Genomic DNA, 16,419 nt, shown 5'->3' on the forward strand with positions numbered 1-16,419 from the left:
GGTTATGTTCCTGAAAGCGACGTTATTTCAATGAGAACACAACCGAAAATCTGTGAACTCCGCAATTCAGAACTTGAAGCAATTGTAAAGGACATACCAGTGGTACACTACTTTTTTTCTTTCTTTGGGTTTTTCCCCCAAATTCCTCCGAAATTTTTTGACTGCTTTTCTCCCCTTTTTCTATAAAAGGGGTCCCTAAAAACAAATAAACATTTCTTCAGTCAGTCTTTACTTCACTTTGAATTTGTCATTAAGTCTCGTCTTAATCCTTATTTTTAGTTATTGAATTTAATAAGATCTTAATTATACTTGAACATAACTTCCTACTTAAATCATCAAATTAAAGATTCAGTTGTATATTACTACTCCTTCAAATTCTGCATTGAACTGATTTCGTCGCTAAAGTTATCCAAAGCTATAACCTTTTATTATTATTTCTAAATAAGTTGACTACTTTCACAGTCTGGTGCTCACTATAAATACATCTGTTATTCTTTTTTTATTCCTTATCTTAAATTTCATACCAAAAACCTTACAACACCAGCAATGAAGAAAAATACTCTGGTTAAACCAGCTCAAAAAAAACAGCTGTTGACCATCAAGACGTACCAAGAGCTTACAAGAAAGTATGATGAAAGTGGCCGTACCAGACCAAACAGAACAAGACAGCGTTTAAAGTTTTACAGCCACATAAGCATGAACACAAACAACTCCTGTTTCATCGATGCCACGTTTGAGCTTCATTGGAACTGTGTATTCCCCGCCATCGACTTCTCTGGATTGGATGTTGAGTCGGACAACATTTTTGATCAGGTGCTTATCAGCAGTTATCAGAAGTACATTGAACCGCAGTTCACAGACGTTATAGATAGTAAGCATTGCTTAACCCCAGAGGTCTCGTCGAAGGCTAGAGAGTTTATCTGGGCCATTCCAAAGACGAAAGGAACTGGATTTCAGTACCCTCGGGGTGAATGCAGTGATTGCCTGGAGGTTCTAAATCTGATGATGACAAGATCTTCTCCGGAATTCCAAGAGAAGGTGTCAAACTTTCCAATAGGTTTGACATTGAGGTCCCATATTTGTTCTGTGAACCCAAACCACGGCTTTGTAGATCCTAGCTGTGAGTTCTCACCTTTGTTTGAAATAGGTTTGGAGATGCGTTCTTGGATTTCTGCAAAGAAAACATTTGCCAGTCAAGCCGATTTGGACCAGGAGTTTAGCAACGTTTTTAAATACATACACATCATTAGAGAGATGAAGCATGCGTGTAGACAAATGGAAGGTGGGGAAAGGTGCCTTGGCACCATAACATCCCAAAATTCTGTAAGCCTTGTAGATTTCGCTGCCTTCCTTTTTATTGGAAACGCAAGAGGTCATGGGATAGACGAAGATGGGATTTACTTCCCTCATACTTTTACCATGTCGGAAAGTATCAAGTATGAGATATAAGGAAGGGTATACTCTTCATCCTACAGTGGGTCGCATTTCTGGACTGTATGCTACAAAATAATTGAAGGGAAGCAATATCTTGTACGCGTTGATAATCCTAAAGATGACATACAAATTATCACTGACGATAAAGCCCATGCAGCAAAGATCCTTTGTAACTATAGAAACACTGTGTATGCATGTTATAAAAAATTTTAAAAATCAAAAAAATCCCATTTTTTAACTAAAACAACTGTTCCCCGGAGTTTTTAATCGTTTGAGTCTTTGCACCTTTAATAGGAATATCCCTGTCATGAACTTACTCGCCCTGTCATTGTCTGCATAACTTAACCATGATCTCAAACCCCTTGAGAAACCTTGTTCTAGAAATTAATAGCAGTATCTCTTGTCTGCTACCAAACTCCCTGTAAAACCTTGTACCAAAAATCATTTCCGTATATCTTGTCCGCTACCAAACTCCCTGTAAAACCTTGTACCAAAATCATATCAATATATCTTGCCCGCCACCGAACTCCTTGTAAAACATATCACTAATCTGCTTCTCAATATTACTCCCGCTTCCTGTCTGACTCAACCTTAGTAAACCTTTTCCCGATCATCTTTTACTTTTATTCCTAATCCAGTTTCCCCGCCCGTGTCAAACCATAAATATTCCCCGAACCATCATATTATTCAATGTCAACTAAATCCAGCCTGTTACTACTCGTCAAATCTCAATTACTCATCCTTGTCAATAATCTACTCATATCTGTTCCGTAAAGTCCCTTGTTATTCTATAATTTAAACCCATCGTAGTTTTTCCCATGTATAAGAAATAGTACAAATAGATGTTAGTTATTTATTAGAAAAATGTTATTCTGGATCTTAGTTCTAACCCCTCCCCCTCTTAATAATAAACATATTTTATCTTAACCAATCTCCCCCCTCGTGTCGCCAAGTAGTTTCTGTGTCTTGTTCCTGTTCAGTCCGTGATAATACCCCATCTCAAACACACTTAAAGTTAATTGAAAAATGTAAAAAGATGATTAGAGAAATAAAAAACAAACAAATTAATGGTTCTTTATATATTTATTTTTTCCGTGACCGTTTTTTATTTACACCCTCCGGGGAAATAATAGACCGAACGATTAAACCCTCGAGATTACATCCTTTTGCCCCGCACCGCCAGAAACAGTAACCATGGTACCACGGCCTTGGGGGATAGTCCAATGATAAAGCGCTGGCAGCCATGCCGGGAGCAGAACATCGCGGTTTGACTGATTATGCAAAGCTGTTGGAAGAAAACCAGTTGCAGCAAACCAGCCATCGGATGGATACAAAGCTCGTCAAACCTCTTTCACTTTGCTAGCATTGACGACACGTGTATTTTGCATGTTGTCGGTAGTCTTATTCCAAGAAAAGATATCAGAGACCAAATACCGAAAGGGCACAGAAGAAGGTACCAATGTCGGAGACCAAGTACTAACTGCATCACCAACAGTTACAACACATTGAAGAGGCAAATCTAGAAACCATCGAGCAGACCATGTGTTCGACAAGGACAGCGTAGGAAGCTTCTGTAGAATTTTGCCTAGTTGAGCCAAAGGAACTATCCGTTTGAGTGAATTTTGAAATTTAGTCGGATATAAGAACCAGGGTAAAATTAAGGCATGACCGGTATATAACTGGATACCACGAACCAGCCAAGGAGAAACAAAATCAGTTGTCTTTGGGCCGGAGATCAACCGCTGAATGTAGATGTGTTGCAAAGCTAGCTGTTGCAGATGCACATCAACCAAGCTAACACCGCCGAATTTTTGCGGGACATACATAGTAGACATCGAGGGCCGGGGCTAAAAAGGAAGTAAATATCCACGAACGAGAGCTTGGACAGAATCGAGCCACTTAGTTGGAACAGACACCACACGCAAAATGTGCCAGAGCCGACTTAAAAGCAGAGAATTGGCAACAAGACCTGATCCACGCAGAGAGAGATTGCGCTGACGTAAGATATTCGAGTGTCGCAGTATTTTAAGTTGAACTTCATCCAGAAACGCATCGAGCTGCGTTGAGGTATGGTATACAGGGTAACCAAGATATCGCACCGCACCAACAGAACTAGAATCATGCCAGTCCAGACCTTCGGATTGAGCAAAGTCGACCCATTCAGCATGACCAACACCGGAGAGAGACACCAACACCGTTTTACTAAGATTTACTTTGGCATTAGAAGCTAGACCGCAGCAATCCAATAAAGATTTCAAGACCGGCCATTCGCCTGGACCAGTTAAAAACACCTCCAAGTCATCAGCATAACTTATTAATTTAACAGGACGAGGAGGGTTCACCACCGACTGACTGATAAAATCGCGATCGGATGAGCTAGGAGTATCAATCCACACCGGTAGAACCAGAGGACACACCGCCGAAGACACCGCACCACTACCAAGAGAGACAACAGAGAGATCAGAGCACGCTAGAATGGACCGAAGAAGAGGTTCAAAGGCCAAATTAAAGAGCAGAGGAGAGAGAGGATCACCTTGCCGTAGACCTCGAGACTGAGGTATAGGCATTCCTAACCAACCATTGATAGAGAGGGATATCTCCGTACCAAAGAACAGAGTACTTAGACAATCCACCAGCGTCAGGGGAAAACCAAATCGAAGAAGCACCTTGCGGAGATAATCCGGATGGACCCTATCATACGCCTTTTCTTGATTCAGCAGAACTGCCACCTGAGGAACATCAGGAGCCACATCACGAGCATTAGCCATAAACATTTGATTTAACCAACCATTGTCCGAGATCAATCGATGAGGCATAAAACCAGTTTGGTAAGGATTGATCAGCTGAGGAAGAACGGTATTAAGCCTATTAGCCAGAAGTTTTGTGAACAACTTTGCATCGCTATTAATGAGAGAGAGCGGGCGCCAGTTCTTGAGTAACATTGGATCACCTTTCTTGAAAAGTAAGACCATCCTAGTTTGTTGCCAAGAAGAAGGAAACACACCGATAAGAGCATCATTTAAAATACCTAGCAGCATCGTACGGAAATCAGCCGAAGACTTGAATAGGTATTTGTACACCTCAAAAGGAAGACCATCCAAACCAGGGCTTTTACCAAGGGGAGTATGACCAACCAAATCTTGCAGAGTATCCATCAGAATAGGATCTGTCAGCGAGTCGGAATCTTCTAGAGACAACACCACATCATCAGGAATACTTGCCAAGAGAGAGTCAACAGCTGCATCATCAATTAAATCGGGTGTGTATAGCTCCTGGTAAAAACCTCTTGCGTCCCGAATAATATCATCTGAATTCACCAAGACAGAACCAGTAGCGGAGCACTTTAAGGATTGTATAGTCTGTTTAGACTGACGCTCCTTTATAACTCGGTAGAAATACTTGTTGTTACGTTCACCCAGTTCATGCCAGCGAGTAGCAGAGCGAAGCATACATTCACGCGTTTCTTTCTGAATCTGATTGTCAATCAGTTGATCCAGCTCTTTCAGTTTCGAGGAATCAACCAAGATACTTCCAGAACCAGACTGAGTTAACACAGCATCACTAGTGATAATGCCCGACGCAGTTGATAGCAGAATTGTACGTTCCTGTTGTAACGAAGCAACTTTGTTCTTGAACCGAGCCTTAGCACCTCTAGTGTACTTCCGTGCGCAGCACTTCAGTAACACTTTGAAAGATTTCCATATGTCTTGAACAGGCACTGGTTCACCCCCACCACCGTCACCAGGATTATCAACACAAACAATGGAATCAAAGAAGGGCGCCACGGTCTTATCCAGCAGAACCAGGAACTCAGCATCATCCAATAAAGTAGGGTTGAAACGCCAACAACCAGGACCAATATCAACACGGGCAGGTACAAGATCGATTGATAGTAGACAATGATCTGTATACGCCGAAGGGACTTTTCGAATCATACCATTAACCAGTCGAGTAGCCAGAGAGCGATGACCAAAGACATAATCAATAGTAGTTCTTGAGTTACCCTGTGTGTGAGTAGGAAGACCACAAGGAATGCAATTGTCGAAATGACTACGCACTCAATCAAACCAGAAAGACACAGTGGACTGACCAGTAACCTTGACATTATGAAGATTCATGTTGGGATCACCCATAAGTAGCCAAGGCGCAGTAGACATGTCAGAGAAAAAAGGAAGAGAAAGAAAATTGTTCAAAAACAGAGGACGGTCCGAAGACTGTGCCAGTACGTACACAGAGGCAACGCGACAGAAGACATTATGCTGAAGATCCATAACTGAACCAACAACACAACGCTCGTCCAATGAAACAGCAGTGTTATCCAGATAAAGACCCGAATTGAGACATACAATAGCAGAATATTTGGAGACAACCACCGAACAACGAGGAAAAAGAAACGAGCAGAATTGAAGCATTTGATCATCAGTAAGATGGGCTTGATGAAAAGAAGAAACTTCTTGGATGCAAAGAACATCCAGAAACAAAGAACGATTGCGCAGAAAAGACATAAATTCCTTTTGAATGTGAGGGCTCGTCGATTTGAAAATGCTGCGTGCATTAAGTGAGCCCAAGCGAAGAGGTGTACCTAACATTGCGCCTTATCGGCAGTCTGTTTGGGTTTCTTTTGGATATGAATAGATATATATGGCGGAGGCACACCCATTTTCTTCGAAGAACTAGATGCTTTTTTTACACTACCGGCAGCAGGCTGAGCTGTCTTTCCTTTCTTTGAGCCGAGAATAGGACCACCACCACCACCAGACATATTACCACCAGCACCAGGCATATCACCACCAGCACCAGACATATCACCACCAGCACCAGACATATCACCACCAGCACCAGACATATTACCACCAGCACCAGACATATCACCACCAGTTCCAGAAGAAACAGCACCAAGACTAATACCACGGACCTGAGACACATCACCAACATCAGAGCTCACACCGGAACCACCACCAGACCCAGAGGCACCAACCGAGACATCACTAGGTACACCAACTGCCAAGTCTTCATCTTCACTCATGTCATCGCACAGGCTAGACCCAATTGTCTGAGCTGAGTCGCTAAGCTCAAGCTCCACAGGAGAGGCAGAGTCCATGTCAACGTCAAATACTGCAGATGTCGAAGCCCATTTTGAAGATGGCGAGCCCTTAGTAAGTGTCTCACCTTTGTCACAATCTTTAGGACCATGACGAACAGCCGTGGATGTATCATTACCATCATCTTTCGTGCGATTGCTGGAACCCATATACTCGTGCAAATCAACTGCTTCACTATTGTTCTTTTTGGCCCTACAAACTTTTGCGGTATGACCATAACCATTACAGCTAAAACACACCCTTTTGGCCAATTCAGGACAATCCTTTCGAAGATGACCAGCCATTTTACACCAATGGCACACAGGAACAGCACCTTTGAAGGAAGCAGCAGCAAAAAAATCCCATTGTTCTAGGTACAAACTGTTGGACAGACGCTCGGCTTTCAGTGTTTTACCAAGATCATTCTGGTAACCTTCAAAAACATCCAACAAAACAGACACCTCACCCCCCAAAAACCGTGATAAGTGAACTTCTTGATCTGGTACACCTTACCATAATACTTTAGAGACCGTTTCAAATCGGCAGCAAAATTCTCTTCATCAGGAATTCTTAGCATGCTCAACTTGATATGCACGGAATTACTATTTGACATACCATCATGTGAAGGGGAAGCTTTGAAACAAAGTTCACCGACCATTACACCTGTTCAGACAGCCTTTGTTGTACTTTCGGGGCTCCAAAACTTCACTTCCACCAGAAGATCACCAGTTGACTTACCACCATACATACTAAGAAGCCGAACACCCGCGATCTTACCACAACTGGCCTCAATGGCCGTATAAGCTTCTGCCCAAACTTTAAAAAGACGAGCGGGAAAAGAAAAAAGAACCGAACCAGGAGTCAAAGCCTGACGCACAATAGCAGCAGCTTTACGAGCCAAGATTTGAATTTCCAGGTCAAGATGTTGGTAAATTACCGTACCAGAAAGCTTAGATTCCAAGTCTTGCACCTTAAAGCGATACATTGGACGAACAATTTTATTGGACGCCCCACGTGCAACAACATTTGTCCAGGACAACCGATCATTTGATTCCATGTCATTCATTTTCAAAATTGGAATCAAGAATTGAAAATTGAGAATTGAAAAAAGTTTTGGTGAATTCTTGATACACGATCGATTTACACGATAATTTTAAGGACCGACTGAATAATAGCAAAAAGCGTGACGTAGACTTTAAAAATTGAAAAAGAGTGACGTTTCATATTCAGTAGATCGTGTATCTGCGGGATGAAGGAAGTAGTTTTGACATAACGCCGATAATTTTTGTTACCCTTTTATGTTTGTTGTTATAATGCTCTCTCAGACCAGACATGTTCGCGACAGCATGCATGCTGAATTTAATTGTACTTTTGCTGTAGGCAAGTATTTTGAATCGAGGGAAGATCTTAATACTGCGATTAGTACCTTTGGAAAAAAGTAGAACGTAGTTTTTTCAATCAAAGACTCTCATCCTCGACTTGGTCAGTTTATTTACAACTATAAGCATGGTGGTTTCAAGCGTGAACTTGGAAAGACGAATGACTCGATTATTGATGATGAAGAGGTTGATGAAACCATTGACCTTACTTCTAAAGATTCAACTGTGCCTGAAAAAAAAACAGTTTACAAAAAAAGCACTCAAAAGTTTCTTTGTCCTGCTTCGGTTTCATTGTTTGGATTCACTGTCACCAAAAATCATATGCACCATAGCCACCCAATTTCACAGGATGTTACAACTTATGCTATGCATCGTAAGCAGAGTCCAGAAATTACGGAAAGAATCTACTCAATTTTGTCCAGTGGACACAAAGATCCTGTCACCAGCGTTATGAATGTCACTATTTTTTTAACAGCGCAGAATATCTCATGTACTCATTACATATACGTTATTAGACCCTGAAAGCATTGAATGACAAAAACATAATCAAAAAAGACATCCAGAACATCCAGTCTTTGTATTTGAATGATAATAGAGGGAAAGAGATGTATCATCTTATCACTGAATTAGAAAATCTCGGGTACGTCATTCGTATCCAGGTGAAAGGTGATCAGGAAGTCAAGTGCCTTTTTTTATTCACGAAAAGGCTATAAAGGTAGCCAGACTATGGCCAGAAACTATAACAATTGACGCTACGTATAAGACAAACGCTCACAAAATGTCACTCGTTAACATTGTCGGAACCAGCAACTCCTCCTCTATTAAAGGAATTAACCGTTTGCAGACATTCGCTATTGCTGCCGCATTTGTCAACAATGTGACGGAAAATACGTATCAGTGGATTTTGGAAGAATTGAGGGATGCTGTTTGGCCAACCGAAACCAGATACAAGTTACCTTCGGTCATCGTTACTGACAACGAGCAAGCTTTGCGAAATGCAATCGAAAACGTTTTCCCCGAGAGTCAGCACTTGTTATGTTCGTGGCCTCTCTGGAACACGATGTTGACAAAACTTGCGATTGGTAAAGTTGCTTCTGCCGAATACAATTTACGTATCACCGAAGCAGAAATCGAGTTTAAGTCAATGATGAGTAGCTGGAATATGTCATCATTCAGAAAAGCATGTGACAATTTCGAAAAAATCATCACTACTGTGGGATATTTCAAGGAAAACGGTCAGATGGCTTTGTCGTATCTGAAGGATGTGTAAGTATTTATGATAACATTCCCTGTTTGCTTATGGCTAATGACTGATTTTACAAAAAGTTTAATGAAAGAAAACGAGACGAAACACTGGGCTGGATTATACGCCAACAACCATGCCCACATGGGAAACCGTACATCTGGAAGAGCAGAGAGTTTCCATTCGGGACTTAAGAGAGCTCTGGGAAGTCAATCCGCCTCCAGAATGACGCTTACAACCAAACGAATGCATGCGTACTATGAAAAAAAGGTTTGTCCGTTTAGGATTTGTTTAAGTTGAAAATTTGTAAAATAATCACACCAATCTTTTTTAAAATGTAGAGAGATGATAGATACAGAAGATTAGCAATTGAAAGAATCAGTATCGATTCTGTTTCATTCGACGAAAGCCGAGAATATTGATTTAAAGCCCTCGCTTTTAATGTTGTCCGCTTTGCTATGGATAAGATTAGAGAAAACCTTGTCGTATCCTTGCAAGATAATTTCGTCTCGAAAGGAAATGACTGTAATTGCTGGGATCGTGTAAGGTATAATCTTCCGTGTCCATGCGTTATCAGCATTCATCCTGGAGTCTTGCCTCTATCAATTGTAGATAATCGTTGGAGATTTGAGCGCGATGAAGGTAATTGTTTACATAAAAATAGTGGCCGAATGCGCTTAATGATTTTTGGTTTCTAGATTATGAAGAGGTTAGAGAATGTGGTGACGGGAGCCGTGACAGCAATCAAAATATGACCAAAGAGAAGCCTGGTAAGTTTTTTTTTCTTTCATTTTTGCTATAAAATTATAAATGTGAGGCATTTAGTATGGGACGTTATATGTTATGCATGTTTCTGTTTATCGCTGTCTCAGTGAATATTTTAAATACAACAAAGTCCTTCATCAATTGTGATATATTGAATTGGTATCTACGCTATTGTTTTTGTTACGCTGCTTAAATGTATGTGATAATTATAACTGTCAATATGTGCCTTTTAATGTTTCGTGCTTTGTATTCAAAGAAGGATGGAATATCATATCATAAAATTACGTTGAAGGCCGAAAATAAGTAACTAATGAAGTCATAAATACAATCTTTAAACCTTAGACGAAGTGGGAACTGAAAACAAAGTCAAGGGTGAAGTTCCATTTGAGAAAACAGCAAGAGCAGTATATGATATAGACGGTGAAGGTGAGTCGTACATATCAAACACATCATTTGATTAGAACTTAACATGTAAGAAAATAGACGACGAAATTGTAGTAGATACCGCTACCCGCGTTCAAGAAGGTACGTTGTGTATAAATTAAAATTTAGCAAACGTAAATTCTTATTTTTTGACGTATAAAAGTTATTGATAACGAAAAAAGAAACTTCAACGAGTATCTTGATGAAAGTGGTAATGACGATAAAAACGAAGCACGCAGAGGAAACCCTATGCCTTCGTCAACTAAAGGTATTTATTATTACAGCTACTTAAAAAGAAAAAATCCGAAGCTAATGTTTATTTTTGTAGAACATACAGAAGACGAGCCAAAGAACAACAGAGAACGAATGATGCTCCGTGTTGAGAAACTGTTGCATGGTATGTTTACCAAAATAAACTCGCTGGGAACACAGCAAGAAATCAGCGATGCTATCAAAGTGTTGGAAAAGGCTGATTTGGATATAAAAGAACCAGAAATCAAAATGGATGAGCTGCAACCGCCTTCCGTAAATACAAACAGAAAGGGGCGTAAGTCAAAGCGTGGTGTCAAGAGTAACACTGAAAGGCTCAAGATTGCATCAGAGTTGTTTGAAGAGCATCAAAACAAAGAGATAAAAAGAAAGAAAGAAAGAAAAGAAAATGAAGAATTTGAGAGAAAGAGAAAAGAACTGTTCCTTGAAGAAAAAGAAATTGATCTTCAACAAAAAAAAAGAAAACTTACTATGTTTGTTCGCGAAGATCCCTCCTCTTCTGGTAGCGATATTAAAACTGAAAAATCAGTATCGCATTATGATCGGTAAAGAGTTGCATATTCCTATTAACACAATACGATTTATTTTGACTTATATCTACTTATTTATATATTATTTAGCGTTATCACCTACCGCAACTCTAAAAAGGATGTGGCCTTTGATTGGATTCATATCAGCCCCAAAAATGTAATTGCTGCGATTCATAACGTTGGAGCTGACGGAAATTGTGGTTTTAGAGCTGTAGCCCTTGAGGTATATAATGACCAAAGTCAATGGTTAAAGGTCAAACATCAAATGTTACAGACGTATATTCAGTATCATGATACTTTATATAAGCCTGTAGATGAAAAGTGTATTGAATTAGAAAAGATTAAGATGGTTAGACGACTTAATTCTTCTAAATCACCTTGTCTCGAAGAAGAAGACCAACTTTTGTGGTTCAGCACATTCAGCTGTCCCCAAGTTGTGGCAGACACATTTGAACGGCCTGTGATTCTTTTCAGCCATGTTAAGTATCTCTTAAAAGATACAGGAGAGCCTAGGGTGAACCGTGAAGCACAAGTTTTCTTTCCTCTCGTAATATGCCATTGAAAAACGTCGATATGCCAATCACTCTTCTGTATTCGTCCTCGCATTTCTACGCAGTGGAATTCCATCGCACTCCCACTGGACGTTTGAAGAAGTTTGATAAACCTGTCATTGACATGGACCATGACCGTCTTAGACAATCATATCCTGATATCTGTAACAAGCAAGATTTTGCCATTCTTTTCTAAACAATAGTTTCCACAATTATCCTCACTTTCACAAACCAAAATAAACCTTATGCTCTTTGACATAACTATTCTTACTTGCAATTGTGAGACTTACATTTAGTATCGTTTATTCATATTTCTTAATTCTATCAGTCTTAAGTTCTTCAGACATAACTTTTAATGTTTTTCATGCTTTCTATAAAAAATACTTAGTAGTTACATTACATTATTTTTGAAGTTCTTATTAGAAGTCTTAATTATTGACGTGCTTAAGTTAAAATGACATTATTTCTCATAGGTTTTTGATACAGTTATTTTGTTTAAGGATCCTTATTTATTTTATTTATTGTTAAAGTTTAATATTCTTTTTTAATTATGTCAACAAATTTAAAGGGCAATGAAAGTATTAAGTTGAATTCCTTTTGAATCGATTACTATTCAGTTGCCCACTTAATTTGTAAGACTTTTCGATTCCCAGTCATTCGTCACCTACTTAATTTGTAAGACTTTTCGATTCCTAGTCATTCATCACCCACTTAATTTGTAAGATTTAAATATTCTTAGTGTAAGTTTTGTACCTGCGATCAAAGGCCTTTCAATCCCGCAGATACACGATCTACTGAATATGAAACGTCACTCTTTTTCAATTTTTAAAGTCTATGTCACGGTTTTTGCTATTATTCAGTCGGTCCTTAAAATCAGTCGTGTAAATCGATCGTGTATCAAGAATTCACCAAAGTTTTTTGTTCGAAGATTTCTATAAATGTCGAGACTGTAGTCGAGATCGAAGAGATGAACGAAAGCGTAATAATTGAAAAAGATAGAACTTGCAAAGACGCGTCGAATGCAAAAAGAAAATTGGATGGATAGATAGAATTCACCGAGATATCGTCGAAACAAGTTTTTGGATGCAAATACCTTTTGGAGGATGCAAATACCTTTTGTAAAAATTCTTTAAGCGAAAGAAAGCCTAACGTCGCATGTAAAAATTGTTTCTTTTTTTTTTTTTTGTATGAACTGTAAGTTTATTAAATTATGTACAAATTATAAATTAGCCCGAAGGCTTGACTAAACTAATTTTTGGTACTGTTGACTTTGCGAAGGTCGAAGCAATAAGAACAGAATGGTTTTGTTGGAACATGTTAAAAGCCGCGTGAGAGCTCCATAGGCCATCTTCCATAACACACTGCCAATGGTATTTCCAAAGTATACTAAAAGCTGAGCCTAATAGAACCAGAATATCAGGCTTTAGACGTTTGGATTTAATAGAACAAAGAGAGACCATGCCAGACCAGACGTAGTATTCGTTTTGAAAGTCGTCACCTATTTCAAGAAGCGAAATGACGTTGCACCAAAATTGCCATTTATCAAAACAGCCGACCACAAAGTGAAAAAGATCTTCTGAGGAAAACACTAGGCATATAGGGCAGGTAGCACTAAGAAAATTCAAAGGAGACCATCTCTGTAGCTTAGCGCGATATCCAATACAGTCTTGTAGTTACCGCCACCAAGGTGTAAAAGCCTTACTGATCACATTAAGAGTCCAGAAACGACGCCACAAAACAGGTTTCAGCAAACATCGTGTTGGTACAATCTCCGGGATCTTAGGAGGATAATCCAACTTGGAACGATCCTGATGCCAAAACCACCGAAGCTCACGTGGGAGGGTACCAGCGACAGTACTAAAGTTCCAGGGACCATTTGGCACACACCATTTGGAGAGGTCAGGTAACCAACTAGGCGTTAGAAGATCACGCTGGGCCTGAGGAAGCATGGCATTGGGCAAAAAGCCTGTCGCAGCAAAGCAACCTTCAAGGGGGAACAAGGCCCGAATAGTCTCACGAACCTTTGGCTTGGTAGACACGTGATTATGAACCAGACTACCTTCTTCTTGATCCCAAGAGTAGATATGAGATATCAGATACCGAAGTGGAATACTTGATGGAACTAAGGTGGGAGCCCGACCATTGACTGCCGTGGATACAGAAATAACACATTTCAATGGAAGATCCAAGTACCAACGGGAGCACCAAGTAGAAGAGAGTTCCAGTGTCGGTAATTTTGCCAGTAAACCAGAAAGATGAGTTATAGCTGGGAAACATGAACCATGGTAAAATGGAGGAGTGACCAGAGTATATTTGGAAGCATCGAACTATCCAGGGAGAGACAATGTCGGTTGGAGTGGGACCAGCCACTAAACGTTGCACATATATGTGATGAAGACTAAAGCTTTGATCGTGAATGTCAACAAGGCCAACACCACCAAACTTACGAGGTAAGGTCAGAGTAGACATTGCAGGCCTAGGCCAGAAATGTAAGAGGTAGCCACGAACAATAGACTTAACCGAGTCAAGCCACTTAGTTGATATAGGAACCACTCGAAGAAGATGCCAGAGACGACTAAGAAGCAGAGAATTAGCTACCAGGCCAGAACCACGCAAAGAGAGGGGTTGACCACGAAGCATTTGTGTGTGCCGAAATATCTTGACCCGAATATCTTCCAAAAATGACTCCAACTGACTAGTTGTATGATATAGAGGATAGCCTAAATACCGGACCGAACCCACAGAAGAGAAATCATGCCATTCGACTTTGGAGGAATTAGTGATGTCTACCCAAGAAGCATGCCGAACACCCGACAAAAATAGGACGACAGTTTTGTCAAGATTAACCTTGGCATTAGAAGCAGATCCATAAGACCGAAGAAGATCCAACAGGATATCCCATTCACCGGGACCAGAAAGGAAAACTTCTAAGTCATCAGCATAACTCAAAAGCTTAAGCCGGGGAGGTGGATTCAACACAGATTGGCTAATAATATCGCGATCGGAGGATGAAGGAGTATCCAGCCATACCGGACGCACCAAAGGAGATGAGCTCGACCCAGCTATACTACTACGCAGAGAAACAACGGAAAGATCAGCACAACACAAAATTGACCTAAGGAGACGTTCAAAGGCCAAGTTAAACAATAGCGGCGAAAGAGGGTCACCTTGTCGAAGACCACGTGACTGGGAAATAGGCACACCTAACCAGCCATTAATGGAAATAGATATCTCAGTACCAAAGAACAGACTACCAAGACAATCTACCAATATCAAAGGGAGACCAAACCGAAGAAGAACCTTGCGGAGATACTCCGGATGGACCCTATCATAAGCTTTTTCTTGACCTAGTAAAACGGAGACTTGTGGAAGATCAGGATCTACATTACGAGCATTAGCCATAAAAGTTTGGTTTAGCCAGCCATTGTCAGAGATTAACCGATTTGGCATAAAACCAGTTTGATATGGATTGATTAGTTGAGGCAGGACGACATTAAGACGATTGGCCAGAAGTTTCGTAAACAGTTTAGCATCGCTGTTGATTAGAGACAAAGGCCGCCAGTTTTTCAGCATCAGTGGATCACCTTTCTTATAGAGCAGAACCATACGAGTCTGTTGCCAAGAGATTGGATACACACCTATGAGTGCATCATTCAGAATTCCTAATAGCATGGTACGAAAGTCAGCCGAAGTTTTGAACAGGTACTTGTACACCTCAAACGGAAGACCATCTAGGCCTGGAATTTTACCAAGGGAATGTGACTGACCAGATCTTGAAGAGTGTCCAAAACAATAGGTTCCACCAAAGATTCAGAATCATCAGGGGATAACACCACATCATCAGGGATACTAGCCAAGAGAGAGTCAACAGCTGCCTCATCAATTAAATCGGGTGTGTATAGCGCCTGTTAAAAACCTCTTGCCTCCCGAATAATATCATCTGATTTCACTAAGACCGAGCCAGTAGCGGAGCACTTCAAAGACTGTATAGTTTGCTTAGACTGGCGCTCCTTGATCACCCGGTAGAATTATCTGTTGTTCCGTTCACCTAGCTCGTGCCAGCGAGTGGCAGACCGAAGCATGCATTCACGCGTTTCTTTCCGAATCCCAGTAACAATAAGCTGGTCGAGTTCATCAAGTTTGATATTCTTATGTACGTTACTGGACGAGCCGTTATCGCCGGTGACATTGGCTAGCAGAAGAGTACGCTCATGTTGTAACGACGCGATCTTATTCTTGAAGCGACGTTTAGAACGACGAGTATAGTTTTGAGCACAACATTTAAGGGATGACTTAAGAGATTCCCAGATATCCTGAACAGGGACCGGTCCTTCGTCATGACTGACACCCGGATTATCAACACATAACACTGAATCATAAAAGACCGCCACGGTTTTGTCGAGTAACGCCAAGAAGTCAGCATCATCCAATAAAGTTGGGTTAAAACGCCAGCAACCGGGACCAATATCAACACGGGCAGGAACAAGATCGATTGAGAGTAGACAATGATCAAAGTACGCCGAAGGGACTTTTCGATTCATACCGTTCACTAGTCGAGTAGCCAAAGATCGGTGACCAAAGACATAGTCAATAGTAGTTCTAGAGTTACCCTGCGTGTGAGTTGGGAGACCAGACGGAAAACAATTGTCGAAATGACTACGAACCCAATCAAACCACGCCGAAACAGTGGAATGACTAGTAACCTTGACATTATGGAGATTCAAGTTGAGATCACCCATCATC

At 40.6% G+C, this 16,419-nt stretch overlaps 1 protein-coding gene across 1 annotated transcript; it reads left to right on the plus strand.

Annotated features, from left to right (window-relative positions):
- Positions 1 to 546: 546 nt before the first annotated feature.
- Positions 547 to 1,449, plus strand: EV154DRAFT_486061 (uncharacterized protein; the record flags this gene model as incomplete). Its single annotated transcript, XM_051598806.1, has 1 exon — positions 547 to 1,449. The coding sequence occupies one exon, from the start codon at positions 547 to 549 to the stop codon at positions 1,447 to 1,449; it is 903 nt and encodes a 300-aa protein (XP_051452850.1).
- Positions 1,450 to 16,419: the final 14,970 nt, after the last annotated feature.

Source organism: Mucor mucedo (assembly GCF_025094135.1).
Source record: "Mucor mucedo strain NRRL 3635 chromosome Unknown EV154scaffold_131, whole genome shotgun sequence".
Lineage (NCBI taxonomy): Eukaryota > Fungi > Mucoromycota > Mucoromycetes > Mucorales > Mucoraceae > Mucor > Mucor mucedo.